The 17489-nt window shown below is 34.2% G+C and overlaps 1 protein-coding gene across 3 annotated transcripts in view; it reads left to right on the plus strand.

The window, feature by feature from the left end:
- The window catches only part of ARHGEF4 (Rho guanine nucleotide exchange factor 4), a 503177-nt gene that overhangs the window by 191127 nt on the left and 294561 nt on the right, over positions 1-17489 (plus strand). The window contains exon 1 of one of the 3 annotated variants that reach the window (XM_074301692.1): positions 10847-11059. The exons of the other annotated variants lie outside the window; for them this stretch is intronic. Coding sequence (XP_074157793.1) covers positions 11051-11059 — 9 coding nt within the window. The 5' untranslated portion in view covers positions 10847-11050. Of the gene's footprint in view, positions 1-10846; positions 11060-17489 lie in introns of those variants that run through there. 3 annotated transcript variants of the gene reach the window in all.

Here is a 17489-nt window from a genome sequence, read left to right on the forward strand (position 1 = left end):
GCCATCAGTAGCCTCTGATCTTTATCCTCTACTCTCCAGTACACTGAATGTCTGCTATCCTGACATTGTTCTTCCTCTATTCTTGGAAATTGACTTTGATTTGGAGTTCCTATTCATTCCTTGCATTCTGAAGAGCCCATGGAGGGAGAAAACAGGAGAGCTGGATCTGAGTTCCTCGAAGTTATCTCACAAAGGAGCAAAAGAAACACATAGTCATCATATATAGGACCCCTATAAAGTACAGGACTAGAATTATAGTTCATTTTAAGTAGTCAGACTTCTGACTACTTAAAGTGACTTTAATACTTAAAATATTTAAAATGGCAGAATGTTGCTTTAAAAAACCTTGCTAGTTGTAAAATAGTATGGCAGAAACTATGGCATCTCACAACATATACCAAGATAAGGTCAAAATGGGTACATGATTTAGATATAAAGGATGATAATAAGCAAATTAGGGAAGCAAAGAAGAGTTTGCCTATCAGATTTATGGAGAAAGCAAGAATTTGTGATCAATAGAGGACATTATGAAATGCAAAATTAACAATTTTGATTACATGAAATTAAAAAAGTTTTTCACAAAGCAAATGCAATCAAGATTAGAAGGGAAGCAGAAAGCTTCCATTTATAATTATAATTTATAAGAATATAATTTATTTTCCAATTGGTAGATGGTCAAAGGGTATGTAAACATTTTTCAGATGAAGAAATTAAAGCTATCTATAGTTATATGAAAAAATGCTCTAAATCACTATTGATTAGAAAAATGCAAATAAAAACAACTTTGAGGTGCTACTTCACACCTATCAGATTGGCTGATATGATAGAAAAAGAAAATGATAAATGTTGGGAAGGATTGAGAAAACTGAGACATTAATATACTGTTGATGGAGTTGTGAATCTACAATGGTTTTGAGTTGCTATCCAATAATTTTGGAGAACAATTTGGAACTATAATATACTCAAAAGAAAACCAAACTATGCATGTCCTTTAATCTAGCATACTATTACTAGATCTGTATCCCAAAGAAATCATAAAAAAAGAGAAAAGGACCCACATGAACAAAAATGTTTATAGCAGCTTTTTTGTGGTGATAAAGAATTAGAAATTAAGGGGATGCCCATCAATTGGGGAATGGTTGCACAAGTTGAGGTATATGAATGTAAAGCATACTGTTGTGTTAAAAGAAATGATAAGAATGAATGTTTCAGAAAAAAATTTGGAAAGACTTACATGAACTGAGGCTGAGTTAAGTGAGCAGAACCAGAACATTGTACATAATGGCAACATTGTGTGATGATCAACTATGATAGACTTAATTTTTCTCAGAAATACAATGATCTAAGATAGAATTATGGAATAATAATGTAGATTGAAGCATACTGTTTTCACTTTTCTTGTTTGTTTTTTCTTGTGTTTTTCTTTTTTGTTCTGATTCTTCTTTCACAACATGACTAATGTATAAATATGTTTAATATTATTGTTCATGTATAATCTATATCAGATTGCTTGCCATTTTGGAGAGAATGAAAGGGAGGGAGGGAGAAAAAGAATTTGGAACTCAAAATCTTATAAAAGTGAATGTTGAACAATAACTGAACATGTAGTTGGAAAATATAAAAATACTATTAAATAGGGGAAAACAGCAAAGACAAAAAAAGTTGCTAAAGGAAGAAAACAACAACTTGGTAACAAGAAAGGACTATTCCTGCCTAAAGCCATAAGTTGGAAGTAAAGAAAAAAACCTGCTGTATTCTTTAAGAAAGATATCTATGAACATCTTCATAATTCCTGGGAATCTGAAAGCAAGGATAACTTTGTGCAAATTTTGAAGTGATAGAAAGTGGTTTTAGGTTGCAAATCTTTGACTTTCTGTACACATATGACACATTTCTATACTTTTCCTTTGATTCTGTGTCTGCTCATAAGCTCTTCCAACCTCCCCCCAAACACACACACACAGTGCATATACATGCATGTGTATACACTGTCCCAGATATTCTTCTGTTTCAGTCTGAAGATAGCTAGGAATTTAAGAATTGTGTCATTAAAACATCTCATTTCTTCCTGTTCTCTCTCAATCATAGTGGCTGGAAAACTGACAGTGTTTTGTAGGAATCTAGGTATGTATGCCCGAGGACCCGGAGATGTAAAACCCTTCCACTCCTGGCTACACAGGCTTAACCTGGAACTTCTCTCCCTTTTATTTGTAGTAGATGTGTGTATGTATCACAGATCTGTGGAGTCTTTTCAGTCTCTAATGTGGAATGGTTCTTTGCTTCTTTGTATCTATAGTTAGTTATACATGTAGCTATAGATATATAGGCAAGGAAGAAGACACCACATGTGTAATGAAGCTTCATGTGTGGCTAGGATGTCATTGAGTTGGCTTGAAGGGATGCAAAATACACATCTCTAAGCTCTTCTATCCCCTATCCTTCTCTAAGGGAGACTTTTATCTTTGCCAAAAATGAAAGCAGGATGTTGACCTAGAGACTAGCGCTTTGCCTTCTATCCCCTATCCTTCTCTAAGGGAGACTTTTATCTTTGCCAAAAAGGAAAGCAGGATGTTGACCTAGAGACTAGCGCTTTGCCTTCCTCATAGAGAGGTTGCCAGGCTAGAAGTATATCTATCTGTTCTCTTAAATATTGTTTGTGGAGGAAGTATGTCTAAGAGGGTTTCATCTAACTAACTAATTGAGAGAAGAGAGAATACCAAAATCTATATCTAATACTTGACCCCTTCCCCACCTAATACCAATTCCACACTGGACCTAAATAGCAAATAGTAAAGAAGCACATTTATTTAAATTATAACAAAACAAAAATCAAAGAAAGTATACATAGGAAAACATACCCAGACAACAGAAAATAGATTTTTCCCATTAGGAGTGAGAAAATTATTCAGCTCAATTAAGAAAGTGAATCCTAGATCTCACCTAAAGGGAAATTCTGAAATTTCTAGACTAGTGATCTGGGAACGGGCACATGATGGAGACAGACAGCTCTTCTCATGTCATCCCAGAGTCTTTTCCTTCAGAAGTTATCTGATGTGGGGTAGGCCTCTTCCATTTTCTCTCTGAAAGTCAGCTTGCTGCCTGAAGAAAACCTGAAGCTTGACCAGTCTCAAAGTGAGGACTATTTTTTAATATCCTGAAGGGTGATCCCTACTTGAAAAGTCCCAAAAGGGGGATTCCATGGGGATTCTCACTTGGAGAGCCCCAGAGGGACAGAGCAAAATCTAGAGTTCTTTCTCTTATCAACTCTGTCTTTCCCCTCATATAAGGCTGGGTTTTTTTTTTTTTTTTATCTCCACCAATAAGGAAAGTGTCCCATGCCAATGGGCCTTTAAACAGCAATTACCCATAAATTTACTGTATACATAAGGGAAATTCTTTTTCCTAGCAAATGTTTATTTTTTCTAGAGCTGTCAATGTTACTTACGGGATAAGACATCTAGCTCTAAAGTCCCTGGAAAAGCATAAGCAGATCTGGAAAGCTAGCACAATGTAGAAGATTTGGAGTAAAATCTTGACTATTTTACTTACTGTAATTCAACTCAAATTACCTTTCTGGGTCTTAAGTTTCCACAGATATAAAATGAAAGGTTTGATCTAAGTCTCTCTGAGGTCTCTTCCAACTTTAAATACTTTGATTCCATATTTCCTTAATCCTGTTATTAAAAATATATGGTAGATTAGCAAGGCGTTCCCCAACCTAGTCCTTCTTCATCTCTTTCTGTTCTCAGTGGCTCTATTCCCTTACTAATCTGTACTCTGTACTTATCCTCTTTTCCTGTTACCTAATAGTGCCTTCTCTCAGGAAATGTTTTGATGTTAGTTTTATACAGTGATAATATGCTAGTAAATTCTTCTTCCATGGGGAATTTTACTTCTAAACCTCTTCTCTAATAATAGAATGGAAAGTTTTTTCTTTTGTAAAATGAATTTAGTGAATAAGAAAACAAGTAGGGAAGGTACAGAACAGGAGATAGAGAATAGAGAGCCTTCTCCTAGCTCCTTTATTTAAATCAAAGTTTTTCCTATAAATCCTGAAAAGAAATGTGTCTGGGCATCCTAAAATATGAAATTCCAGGAATTGAAGGGAGAGGATATTATTTATTTAAGTTCAGAAAATACTTGAATGAATATACCCAGCATTCCTACACTCTCTCCTTAAGCTGTCTGAGCTTTCTTCATCCCCAAAATGTTAACGTCATAGTGTGTTTAAGACATCACAGCTGGTCCCTATAGCAACAAGAGGCCATCAAATGTTGAAGTGAAGAGGCCCAGAATGAATCACTGAAATGGAAAAAAATAGACTATTGAAGGAGAAATCTATGCCAGCTTTGGTGCTGGATAAAAGCCTCTGAGAAAGGGAGGCACCTGTAGAGTTTGAATGGTCTGTTAGGTAGATACATTGGATTTCCAACACTTTTCTAAAAGAAATGTATTAATTAATTTGCAAGTTATTTCCTATTCAGTATGTGAACCACTCTTTGCTAGATTTTGTGGGATAAATTAAAAAGGGCACAACATCATCCCTAACCTCAAAGAACTTCAAGCTAGTTGGGGAGACAGGAGTAGCACATAAAATGTCTGTGCAACAGGAAAATAAGGGATCTTATTAAAGTGCAGTTATCCCTTCCACATCTTGACTTCCCTCATCAAGGTTTCAATATATTGTGGTTTGTCATAAGAAGCTAACTGGGAATTTGGGGAAGATTTGCAGAAGCTGCAGATGACATGTGAAGGCTTGCAGGTAACACAGAAAAAGGTTAGAAATTCAGAAATGAATAAAATAATAGATGTGATATCGACCCAAATTTTACAATAAGGTCTGTAAATACCCTATAAATGAAAAAAGAAATAAAAACAATCAGGCTTCTTCTCTGTACAAAAAGAGAGACAAAAAAATTTTTACATGGTTTTTCCAGATCACAGGATTGCTGCACCCCTAACCCTTGTGATATGGAAAGAATAACTGTATCAGATTCAGTATTATAGTAGGATAGGAGTTCATAGAAGAGCAAGAAATTCCATTGATTGATATGGTCAGGAATGACTTCTAGAGGAAGAGGTTTTAAGCTGAGCAGGGGGAGTGAGTAGAATGTGAATAAGTATTAGGGAGTGGGAGAGCATTTTGGATAAGAAAAACATTGTGAGCAAAAGAGGGAGGAGACTGGGAACCTAGTACATGGGAGACCTGGGGTGAAAAAGAAAAACCATGAAGTGAGTGATTGAGTTAATTTATGCTTTGGGAGAGCAGTGGGAGATAGGTTTGAATAGGTAGGGTAGGGGCATATTATAGAGGACCCTGAAGACATAGAATAGAATTATTATTTTGTATTTTTGTTCAATGATTTAGACTGGAATAATTAGTTGTTTCTAATAGTAAGGAACAAACTCTTCTAGCCTTGGATAGATAAAAATGTTTCAGAAATTTAGCCAGGAAATGCATTTTGAGCAACTAGCAGGCAATGAAAATTGATTCTGAAACTGTGAAGGCACATGAGCAGACATGATAAACTTGTTTGGTTGCTTGTAAAGTGTGACCATGATTCTGTAGGACTGCTGATTTAAAATATTGGTTCAGAAGGGCTAAGCTCCTTTATTTTCTTACCCATAGAGGGGCTAATGAACTCACCAATCAGTAAGGTCTTTCAACAAACCGTGGAACATAAGTGCGTTAATGTGGATTTAAAATTCTTTGTGCTTCTCCCCCTATCACTGTAACTTTGCTTATGTTGCTTTCTTTTTCTTTGTTTTAAATTTCTGCCCTGATGCTTAGGTTATTTTAGACTTCTCATCTGAAAAAAATGGTAATTAACCTTTACTGATTAATAGATTCTGTAAATCCTTGAGAAGTTGGGTTTTTTGATTTGTTTGTTTTTTATACAAGAAAGGATCTGAATATTTTGACTATGACCATAATAATAATTATGGCTAAAATTTATATAGTACTTTAAAGTTTGAAAAATATTTTACAGGTATTTGGTTTTATCCTCAAAAAAGAAAAATCTTGTAGGTAGGTACTATTATCATCCCCATTTTACGGATGAGGAAACAAAGTCATACAAAAGTTAAATGACCACTAACTAGCAAGTACCTGAGGCAGGATTTGAACTTAGGTTTTCCTAATTCTATGTCTACTACTCTATTCACTGTACCACCTAGTTGCCTTATAATGTAATGAGATCAGTTCTAGAATCTATGAAACCAGATGAGTGTATTATCTTCAAAGGAATCACTTTGGGAGTAAATAAACTTATTCCCATAATGTTACTTTTGCTGAAAACATATTTGGAGCTTGTCTTTTGCAATAACTTTCAGAGTCACAAAACAAAGACAGTCTTCATAATCTTATATCCATATTTCTTTTTTTGATTCAAAATAGAACTACCCAAACTTAGTCAACCACATTGTTCATTAAATTTGGTTTCAAAGAGCTTTGATCCATCTTTAAGAAAGTCCACTCTTAAGGCAGGAAGATTTGAAAGTTCAATGGTTTTCTGAGCTTTGACTTTATTTAAACAGGCTGTTTTTTGTTCAGGGAATACCCACTTTCTTTCTGGTTCTCTTTATAAATTCCTCCCTTTTCTGGAATTTTCTATACCCCGTGAAACTTCAATAAAATTTCAAACTTTCTCAATAGATTCTAGAGTATTGGTAAATATGTAACAACCAGCTTTCTAATGTAAGTTCATATGCTTTTTTAAAGTTTAATCTATATTATTAAGGTTTTCTCCATTATTTTTTAAGTTTAAACAATCAATAAAACAATAAATCAAGTACCAATTTGTAACATTAGTAATTTCCAAAGAAATTTAACCATCTGAAAATTTAACCATCCACTCTTCAAATCTGATTCAACATGTATCCAACATACCACTGACTCTATAAAAACCTGGCTCTTTGACTCATATTGAAAACTGGACCCTATTATTTAGTATGTAATCCAAGTACTCTTGTGCTCGACCCAGCAGAGGAGAGCCTAGCATGCTAGGAACCAATTATGGAGTGTGCTTCATTGATTGTCTTACTCTTCCAGACCCACAGACTAAAGATCATTTGAAGCACAGTAACCACTTTCCCACCTGAGTTGATGTGTCCCTCTATTTCAAGTTATTCTGACCCAGTAGTATTTATCTCTCCAATTATTTTGAACAAAATGTATCTATTGTTCTGAACCCCATTTTCCTTGTTCACTTCCTCATGTATCTTGCCAATTCAAGTTGGTCATTATGTCTATCCTTGTTGGGTAATTGTATAAATTAAAATATGCCAAATAAAGACCTATTTAAATACCATAGGCCAGCCTACATGTTCTATAGGGAATACATCCTTATATTTAAGAGAATGTGCCAGGAGCTCTTAAAGCAATTTCTCTTAAAACTTCTTGTAATACAGGCTTATTAAATTTTTTTTTCCTTCTAGCTCTATAAAAAAAAATCTTTTTTTGGTTTGATTGTTATTACACTTAATACATTAATTAATTAAGATAGCATTATAAAATTAACAATATTGGTTTGACTTACCATGAATAATTAATATTTCTACAATTATTTAACTTTGTATTTCTGTAAAGAGCATTTTACAGTTAGTTTCCTATAATGTGTGTGGGTTGATAGACTCCCAATCATTTTATACCTTCTGAAGTTGTTGGGGTTGTTTTTTTTTTAAATCTCTCTAGGTCTTCCTGTCAGGTTTTATTGTTAACATTCAGGAATTCTTATGATGATTTCTGTGGATTTATTTTTCTTATAACTTTGCTGAATTGTTTTAATTAATTTTTAGTTGATTCTTTAGGGTTTTCTAAGTAAATCTTCATCTTATCTGCAAAAAGTGATAGTTATATTTTATCCTTTGCCCATGATTATACACCCATTTGTGTTTTTGCTGTAGAGAATTTCTAACATTGTTAAAAAAGAAATGGTGATAAAAGAAAATTTTACTTAATCTCTGATCTCACTGGAAAGGTCTCATCTTTTTTTTATTATTATTATTATTATTATCAGTAATGTTTGTTCTTGATTTTAGGTAGATATTATTTACTATATTAAGAAAAGGTCCATTTATTCCTTTGCTTTCTAGTGTTGCTTTTTTTTTTTTATTGAAACTTGTTGGATTTGGCTAAATCGTTTTTGGCATCTATTATAATCATGTGGGTTTTATTATTTATGTTATTCACATGTCTTATATTTATAGTCCAGCTTATGTGGAACCAATCCTACATTCCTAGCACTAATCCAATCTGGTCATAGTATGAAATTTTTCCAGTATGTTAAGTCTTTTTTTAAACATTATATTTAATATCAATGTTTATTTGGGAATATTGATTTTTCCCCTAGCTACTTTGGAAGAGTCCTTTCTTTTTCTGTTGTTATAAACAGTTTATCAGTTTATATAATATTGGAATTAATTATTATTTGAATATTTAATAGAACCCATTTAGTCTTAGAACCACCCTTGCCCCTTACCTTTCTTTATAACTCATTCATGGTTTTTTTTTTTTTTTCTTCTTCTGATAGTAAATTATTTTAAATATCCACTTCTCCTTTTGTTAATCTGGGTGTTTTATCTTTTTATAAGTATTCATCCATTTCTTCTGTTATTAGTTTTGTTAGCATACAGTGTCCCAAAAGTCTTAATACTGTTTAAAGTTTTAACAGTTTAATATTGCAATAAGATTTATGAGACAGATTGAATAATTTGATAAAATTGTTTCTGATAAATTCCTATATTTTGTGAATTTTCCTTTTTTGGTTTTTGATATGAATCTTTTTTTAAATTTGTTTTTTAAAATGTGATAGATCTTATCTTATTAAGTCTCCCCCCCCTCAAAATCCCTAATGTTATTTCTCAATTCAATATTGTATGTTTGTATGTGTGTGTTCTGTTTTGTGCATCTCTTTAATTTTTAGAGTTTCTATTTTGTTGAATATATGGATAATTTTGATTTATTGGGGTTTTTTTAGTTGACTGCTCAATTTACTGATTTTACTGATTTACTGATTACTGAATAGGCATAAATTTGGCATTTGGCATTAATTAGGCAGCTAGGTGAAATGATAGATTCTGGGCTTGAATTCCTAAAGACCTTATTTCAAATCTGATCTCAGACACTTACTAGCTATGTCACACACTTAATCTTTGCCTCAGGTCCCTCATCTGTGGAAAGTGCAAATAATAAGAGTATCTACCTCCCAAGGTTGTCATGAGGATCAAATACGATAATAATTGTAAAACTTTTGACACTTAAGTATGCTATATAAAAGTTAATATTAGCTATTTTAATTTTTTTATCTTTTGTTATTAGAATCACTTGGAGATTGAAATATGACCCTCAGAAGAGGTAACTGTATCTTATAAATTTCAGTACATAGTCTCATTATTGCTACTTTCTTTAATGACATTTTCTTTTGTTTCTATAATTTGGTCTTTGACCTACTATTTTTTTTTGTTGTTGTTGTTGTAGAGGCAATTAGGATTAAGTGGCTTGCCCATAATGACACAGCTAAAAAATATTAAGTGTCAGAGATTGCATTTAAACTCAGATCTTCATGACTTCAAGGCTTGTGCTCTATTTACTGTGCCATCTAGATAATCTTCACTAATTTTACATGTCTTATTTTTAATATATTTTGTTATTTCCATTTTTAGTAAATAATTTAGAAATTTCATTTCTGAATACATATTTCTCTCTGTCCTATATATTGAGTCAACCACTATAATAAAAATTAATGGAAAGGGCAAAAAGCATCTGAAATCATAGGATCTGGTTTCAAATCCTGCTTTGGGAACTTGATAATTGTTTGATCTTTGGCAAATTTCTCAACTTCTCTGAACTTCATTTTTCATCTGTAAAATATGGGCATTGGATCAATTGACCCCTCTAGCTCTAGATCCAAGATCCTATGATTAAACATGAAAAAAAAATGAAGTTTGGAAAAATTAACTAACATTGACTGTCTAATCACAAGTGCAATATTTCACATCCACAGTTATATCTCATTCCCAACTCTGTCTCACATATAAACATTTCTGCAATAAGGGAGGGAGAGACATTTTTTTCAGCTCTTCTCCAGAGTTGATCTCAATCCTTATATTTAGCAGGCTTCAAGCTTTTGTTGTTGTTCCTATTTACATTACTGTATTAATGGTTCTATTATTTTACTTCATATCAGTTCATATGAATCATTACATGCTTCTTAGAATTCTTTATATTTGTTAATACTTAATGTTTAATAATATCTCATTTCACTCATATATCACAATTTGTTTAGCCATTCCAAAATTGATCAATGATGTAATTTTAAGGTTGAAGAAATGAAATCTTAGAGAAGTAAAGGGTGTTTGCCCCAGGGTACACGGGTAATATGCTTCAGAACTGGCATTACAATCCAAGTCATCTGACTCCAAATCTAGAATTCATTTAATTACTTTCTTCTAGTTTATTATTTAATACATAAGAGTAGCCAGATGTTTCATGGTCCTCCCAGTCTTCTCAATATTTATAAATACATCTTTGGAATTAGGCACATAGTAGGCACCTAGTAAATACTAAGTCAACTAAATAGAATTGGGCTGAGAATCCTCTCTGCTCAAACTCCTGAAGAAAGGCTGTTCAAATAAAATCAACAAGCATTTTTAAGCACTGTGTGTTAGGCACTGTGCTAAGTTCTAGAGAAACAAAAGAAAGGTAATTAAAAAAAAAAAGTTTCTACTCTCAAGGAACTCCTGATTCTCCTTTTTTCTTTCCTTTCTTGCATAGTCTGTGCCATTGTATATATCTGTACAGGGGAAGTTCTAACCCAGGCGTGGCAGTTAGGGGAAAGCAGGTGCCTCTTTTTGGATGTAGCAGGTTTTATGCTGCACCTGGTGATTCAGATCGCAGGGAATGGGAGCAGGGAGACACACGTTAGCAATGAAATCACCCTGGAGGCGATTTTCCAATTTCACAGAGCCTTCCCAGCAGCTCAGGCTCAGGCACATTTCCCTGGCTCTCTGATGGAAGAGGAGCTCCATCCCAGGCAGTCTTTGCAACTGGATGCAGCAGGTGAGGTGGGCAGTGCTTAGAAGGGGGCTGTGTCATGGGAATCTCACCAACAGGCTCATGGAGTGTACTAAATCTGCTAAATTGGATTGGGAAGGGATGACTTTGGGAGATAATAGGATTTTTTGGCTGAATAAACTCTATGGGCTTAATAAGACTACAATTCTCATTGTGCCTTGCCTTATGAGTTCAAGGAATCTTTTTACGGGAAACTACTAAAAAGTGGGTTAGATATCTCTTTTTCTCTCAATGAGTTGAGTAACTATCCTACTGGATGTTACGGAGATGGTCAGAGATGACCTTACCAAATTTCTTCTACTATAAAGAGTCAGAGAATGGATATAGTCTCTGAATTATTAACCAAGCCTTTTAAGTTAAAGACTGAGAGCACAAGCACCAACTTGTTGTGGATAGGATTGCTTTCTCTAATAAATATCTTGTCTTAAGTCAATTTCCATGCTCTTTGAAGGCACAGCAATGTAATTCCTATTTTTCTGTATGACAATAGTTATCAGAATGTGAAACTTATATAAATATGTTTGTGTACATGCCTACTGTGTATATAAAGAAGAAAGAAAGTGCCATTAAAATCAAATTGTTTCTTTCTGATCATTATGCATATGGCCGTAACTTTACAAATCCAGGTGCTGACATATAAGAAAAGTATATAAAATTCTGTTACAGAATATTAATGAAGAAGTCACATAGTCAAAAATGTCACTTAGCTAGTTGTAATTCAAAAATCATTGTTTATTTTGTCTTTATGATTCAAACACTGCTGGGGACTTGTTGAATGAATTTTTTTTGAGCATCTACAATGGATAGTCTAGCCCCTCTGGATACCATGGGGGATATCATGAAAAATAGGATCTATGCTCTCAAGGAATTTATTATCAAGTTGCAAAGATAAAACACACATGCCTGAAAAGATAATGGATCAGAGAAAGAAAAAAAAGAGGATACATGGAAATATCTGTAATGGAGGTGAACCTTGATTAAAGTCACTCACCATGATCAATGATGGACAGAAACAACTACACCCAGAGAAGGAACACTGGGAAGTGAATGTAAACTGTTAGCACTACTGTCTATCTACCCAGGTTACTTACACCTTCGGAATCTAATACTTAATGTGCAACAAGAAAATGGGATTTACACACATATATTGTATCTAGGTTATACTGTAACACATGTAAAATGTATGGCATTGCCTGTCATGTAGGGGAGGGAGTAGAGGGGGGAGGGGAAAATCTAGAAAAATGAATACAAGGGATAATGTCATAAAAAATTACTTATGCATATATACTGTCAAAAAATTTTATAATTATTAAATAAAAAAAACTAGTATAAAAAAATCACTCACCAAATATTGTTTTTCAGTCCCATCTGATTCTTCATGACTCTCATTTGGAGTTTTCTTGGTAAAGATATTGGGGTGGTTTGCCATTTCCTTCTCCAACTCATTTTACAGATGAGGAAAACTGAGGCAAGGATTAAATGGCTTGCCCAGGGTCACAAGGACAGTTAAGTGTCCGAGGCCAATTTTGAATTCAGGAAGATGAGTTTTTTGGAGTTTAGGTCCTACCATTCATATGCTGTACCATCTAATTACCCTTAACTAATATATTAAATATTTACAAATCATCTTCTGGGCATTGGATAATTGCTGGAGATATAAAATTTTAAAAATGAAGCATTGCCTATTTAGGAGCTTACATTCTACTAGGAATGAACATTATGTACACAGATAAATCAATACAAAATATGTAAAGTAAATATAATGTAGGCATACGTAGGTGGTGAAGTAGATAGAATACTGGTCCTGGGGTCAGGAAGATTCACTTAACAAGTTCAAATCTGGTATTATACACTTACAAGCTGTATGATCCTTGGCAAGTCCTTTTGCTTCTGTGTAAAATGAGCTGGAGAAGAAAATGGCACTATTTTGATATTTTTGCCAAGCAAACTCTAAACAGAGTCACAGAGGCAAACGCAACTGAACAATAAAAATATAATACAATTTTGGTGGAAGGGAATCAGAAAAGACATCCCATAGAAAGTAGGATTCCAGTGAGTTTTGTATGTAACTGGGGTTCTAGAAAATAGGAAATAAGGAGGGAATGCATTCCAGGTAAGGATTAGTATAGAGGCATGGAAGTAGGTATTCTAGACAGGGAACATTGAATAGACAAGTTTAGCTGAAGCCAAATGCTTATGAAGGGTAGTAATGTGTAATAAATCTAGAAAGGTGACATCTTAAGTTTCTCAACTTAGGATGAGTAGAATTCAATTAGTACCAGAGGAAGAGATCAGACATTCTAGAAAAGAGCCGTAGAGTGAGCAAATTTAATTTCTAGTCAAACCTCACTTCCACTGGAATCAGCAGCTGACACACAACTTGGTTTCCTAAGTGCATTGTGGGCTTGCTGGATCTGTTTCTGCTGATGCTGGATTTCATGTTCATGGAGTTGAAATGCATTTTGCATAGTGGTGATCCTGCAGCAGGCTGTGCCTCAGAGCCTGATGGAAATGTATTGTCTAACCAAAGCCTTCTTGTATTCTTGCATGATGAGTTCTAGTTTTTTGCTGAAGCCCTTAAACTTGTTATTCCTGCAAACGACTTCTAGCTTTCAAGGAACTTTTAAATAGTAATAAGGACTGAAAGCTGTTGGAGGACTTTGGTTCTGTCCAAGAAGAGCAGTACTGGCTACTGCTGACAGTTTAATCCCAGACCTGTCCATCTTCGAGTACTGGAGACTTTTTTTAGCCAGCTAAGACATAGGTGTCCTTCACTTTCAAGTCAGTCTGTCACTAAGTAGTTATTAAGTGCCTGTTATACGTTAGGTACTGTGCTAAGCGCCAGGAATACAAAGAAAGATAAATATGTCCTCAAGGAGCACACAGCCTAATGTGGGATTCAACTTGCCAACAAATACATACAGCAGGATAAATAGGAAATAATTAAAAGAGGGAAATCTTTTATAGAAATAAATAACTATACTACCCATAATGAGCACAGACTCTCAACTTCCTGGTCAGGAAGCAGGGGTGCCAAGATTCCAAAAGAATTCTGTCATTTGTATGTCAGGAAGAACACATTTACCTGAGTAGGAGAAAAGAAGGTTGTGAATTTATTAGGCACAGAAGAAGCTGCAAAGGAGAATAATTTTACCACAAAAATTCAAAAGCTGAAAAGGTTGAATGATTCAAAAAGGGGTAATCATGTGTAGTCTCTTAGGTCCGAGGAATCAAAGTAACCTTTACAATAACTCTACAATGCATGATCTAACTAGGAGAATGATACAAGCCCAGGCAAAGAGCCATGTTGAGGTAGAATGACATGAATATGTAAATCTCTCCATAGGCAAAAGCACATTCTCTTGCATTTATATGGCAATGTATATTTTTTCAAAGCTCTTTCACATGCATTGTTTCATATGATCCTTACAACAATGTTGTGAGGCAGGAAAGGCAGTTATTTGTAGAAGCCTTTCAGAAAGACAGCAAGAAGCCTTCTTTGTCCACAATATTTCCCAGATAACTTAGGCTCAGAGAAGAGTAGAGCTATAAAAGACCTTAAAATCTCGTCCAACTGGCTCCTTCAACAGTTGCGGAAACTAACGTTTAGAGAGAATCTGTGGTGACATGGTAAACAGGATTATAGAATCATTGTTTTTTAAGCTAGAAAGTGCTTCCAAGGTCATCAAGTCCAAACACTTCACTTTATAGATGAGGAAAATAAGGTTTAGAGAAGGGAAAGGTTACAAGTATTTATAACCCACAAAACTGAAACTCTAACCCAAGTCCCCTGACACCAAATTCAGTGTTCTTTCTCCAGAAGCCTTTGACAGAAGAGAATATTGAGGCACAGAGATAACTTAAAAAATTTGTCCAATGTCACTTAGTCAGTGAGTGGCAAGGCTGGGAGAATACAAGTAAACGATGGCTCCTGCTTTTTATACTTTTTCACCAGAGGAAAAAAAGAAAAAAAATCAGAGGATCTTTGAAGCTAGGAGAGCTTCCTGAAGGATATGGGTGGATAGAGCAGGAAGGGAGTCATGGCCTAGGCAGAGGTCTGGTGAAATGAATGCAGAAAACTTGCTGGGATTTGGATGAGCTCTCAGCTCTTGCTCTGGGCTTCAGAAGGAGCAGACTTTTTAGGAAAGCCAGTTCAAAGACAATGAGGCAGAAAAAGAAAGGCTGTGTAAGGAAAAGAGAAAAGGCAAGTTTGTCTGGACCATAGGGTAGAGGGAAGCTTCAGTTCTCTAGAATTAGTTGGTTATTGCCTCTATCAAAGTTTTCAAGTTTTCCCAAATTCTATTTCTTCATGATGTTTTTATTGTGTATATGGCTTTCTTGGTACTGTGTTGCATGTTAATTTCTATCCTTTGGATGAAATTCTTAACTTTTAGTGATGTGTGACATGATCAAAAGCCATGTTGCAGTTTTCTTACTTCTTTTAAGAATTCCATTGGGAACTATTCTGGAACATTTCTTCATCTCAGGATATCAGTATATTTATCAAAGTTCATTCAATGAGCTCATGACTTAAATATCCAATGAATTTGTTTTAAATCCCCAAACGTTTTTCTTTCTGAGGCAACTGGGGTTAAGTGACAATTAACCCAGGGTCACACAACTAGGAAGTGTTAAGTGTCTGAGGTCAAATTTGAACTTAGGTCCTCCCAACTTTAGGGTTGGTGCTCTATTCACTGCACCACCTAGCTGCCACAAACATTCTTCTCCATGGGTGGATGTTTAAAAATCTGATGAAGATGCCCAAATCTTATGGGCTCACTTTGACAACGTCTGAAAATACCTTTAGCTCTAGTTACATATAAATGAAAAAAAAAGAAGTCTCATCAATTAAAAAAAATATCTTTTTCCTTTCTTTAGAACTCTATTCTTCATATGATGCATGTTTTCTTCATAGTAATGGTCAATAGTACCTCAATTGGGCTCATGGTCTCCTCAAATGATTGTTTTTGAGATGTTTACAACAGCATCCAACCAAGACACACTGTGGCAAAAGCAATTTATGCTTGTGTCTCTTGCTTTGGGGGAAGGATTAAGCATGAAATCTGAACAGGAGCAGCTTTGCTTGTGAGAGAAAAAGAACTTTATTTAGTATAGAAAGCATTTACTTTTGAGAAATACCAGAAAATCAATATTACATGGAACATATTTTCTCTATCTGGGATATAATTTCAATAGGGCAAGAACTGAGCATAGCCTAAATGATTTTATTCACTCAAAAAAATTTTTATTAAGCTATGTGTTCAATTTTCTACTAGAAACTAGGATCAAAGAATTCAAATCTATAAGATTAACTACTTCTCTTCATTTTAAAGATGAGAAAATTAAAGTTCAGACAGGTTGAAAGACCTGAAAAAGGTCACCAAATATCTAATACTTCTATAGTACTTTAAGATTTACAAAACATTTATTTGTTTATGTATATGTGTATATATATGCACATATATGTGTATACATACACATAAAATCTCACTTGATGATAAAGCTATTATTATTCCCATTTTACAGCTGAAGAGACTAAGAGAGAAGTTAAGTGACTTGCATAGGGTCATTTCATTTATGGCAAAATAAAATCTCAGGTCTTCTTGACTCTAAGGACTCTCGCTATGCTCACTATGGCAGACCCTGATTCAAATTTAAGTTTTATTATTAAACAGCATGCTCTCTTCTTTTGTCCCTTTTTAAAAATTATCTTGATTTTCTCCAGTTACATGTAAAAACATTTTTGCTATACATGTACATTCATTTTTTTACATATTTCCATATTTATCATGTTGGGAGAGAAAAATCAGAACAAAAAGGGAAAATATGAGGGAAAAAAAGGTGAAAATAATAGATGTTGATCTATATTCAGTCTCCATAGTTCTTTCTTTTGATATGGAGGTGTTTATAGCCAAAGTTTATTGGGATTGCTTTGGATCACTGAACCAGCGAGAAGAACCAAGTCTTTCATAGTTGATCATTGCATAATCCTACTGTTACTGTGTACAATATTCTCCTGATTCTGCATAAATTCATGTAAATCTTTCCAGACCTTTCTAATATCACTGTTTATCATTTTTGTAGAAAAATAATATTCCATTACTTTCATAGTACACAATTTATTCAGCCATTTCAAAAATTGACAGACATCTAGTCATTTTCCTTGCCACCCCCAAAAGAGATGCTACAAACATTTTTGAACTTGTAGATTCTTTTCCATTTTTTATTATTCCTTTGGGATATAGATTTAGTAGTGGTACTGCTGGATCAAAGGATATACACAGTTTTATAGCCCTTTAAGTATAGTTCCAAGTTGCTCTCCAGAATCATTTAATCAATTCATAACTCCATCAGCAATAGCTTGCTCTTTTCACTATACTATGTGTGATGCAAAAAATGAAATCATCCCTCCTTT

Source organism: Sminthopsis crassicaudata, chromosome 3 (assembly GCF_048593235.1).
Source record: "Sminthopsis crassicaudata isolate SCR6 chromosome 3, ASM4859323v1, whole genome shotgun sequence".
In the NCBI taxonomy this organism is placed as follows: Eukaryota; Metazoa; Chordata; class Mammalia; order Dasyuromorphia; family Dasyuridae; genus Sminthopsis; species Sminthopsis crassicaudata.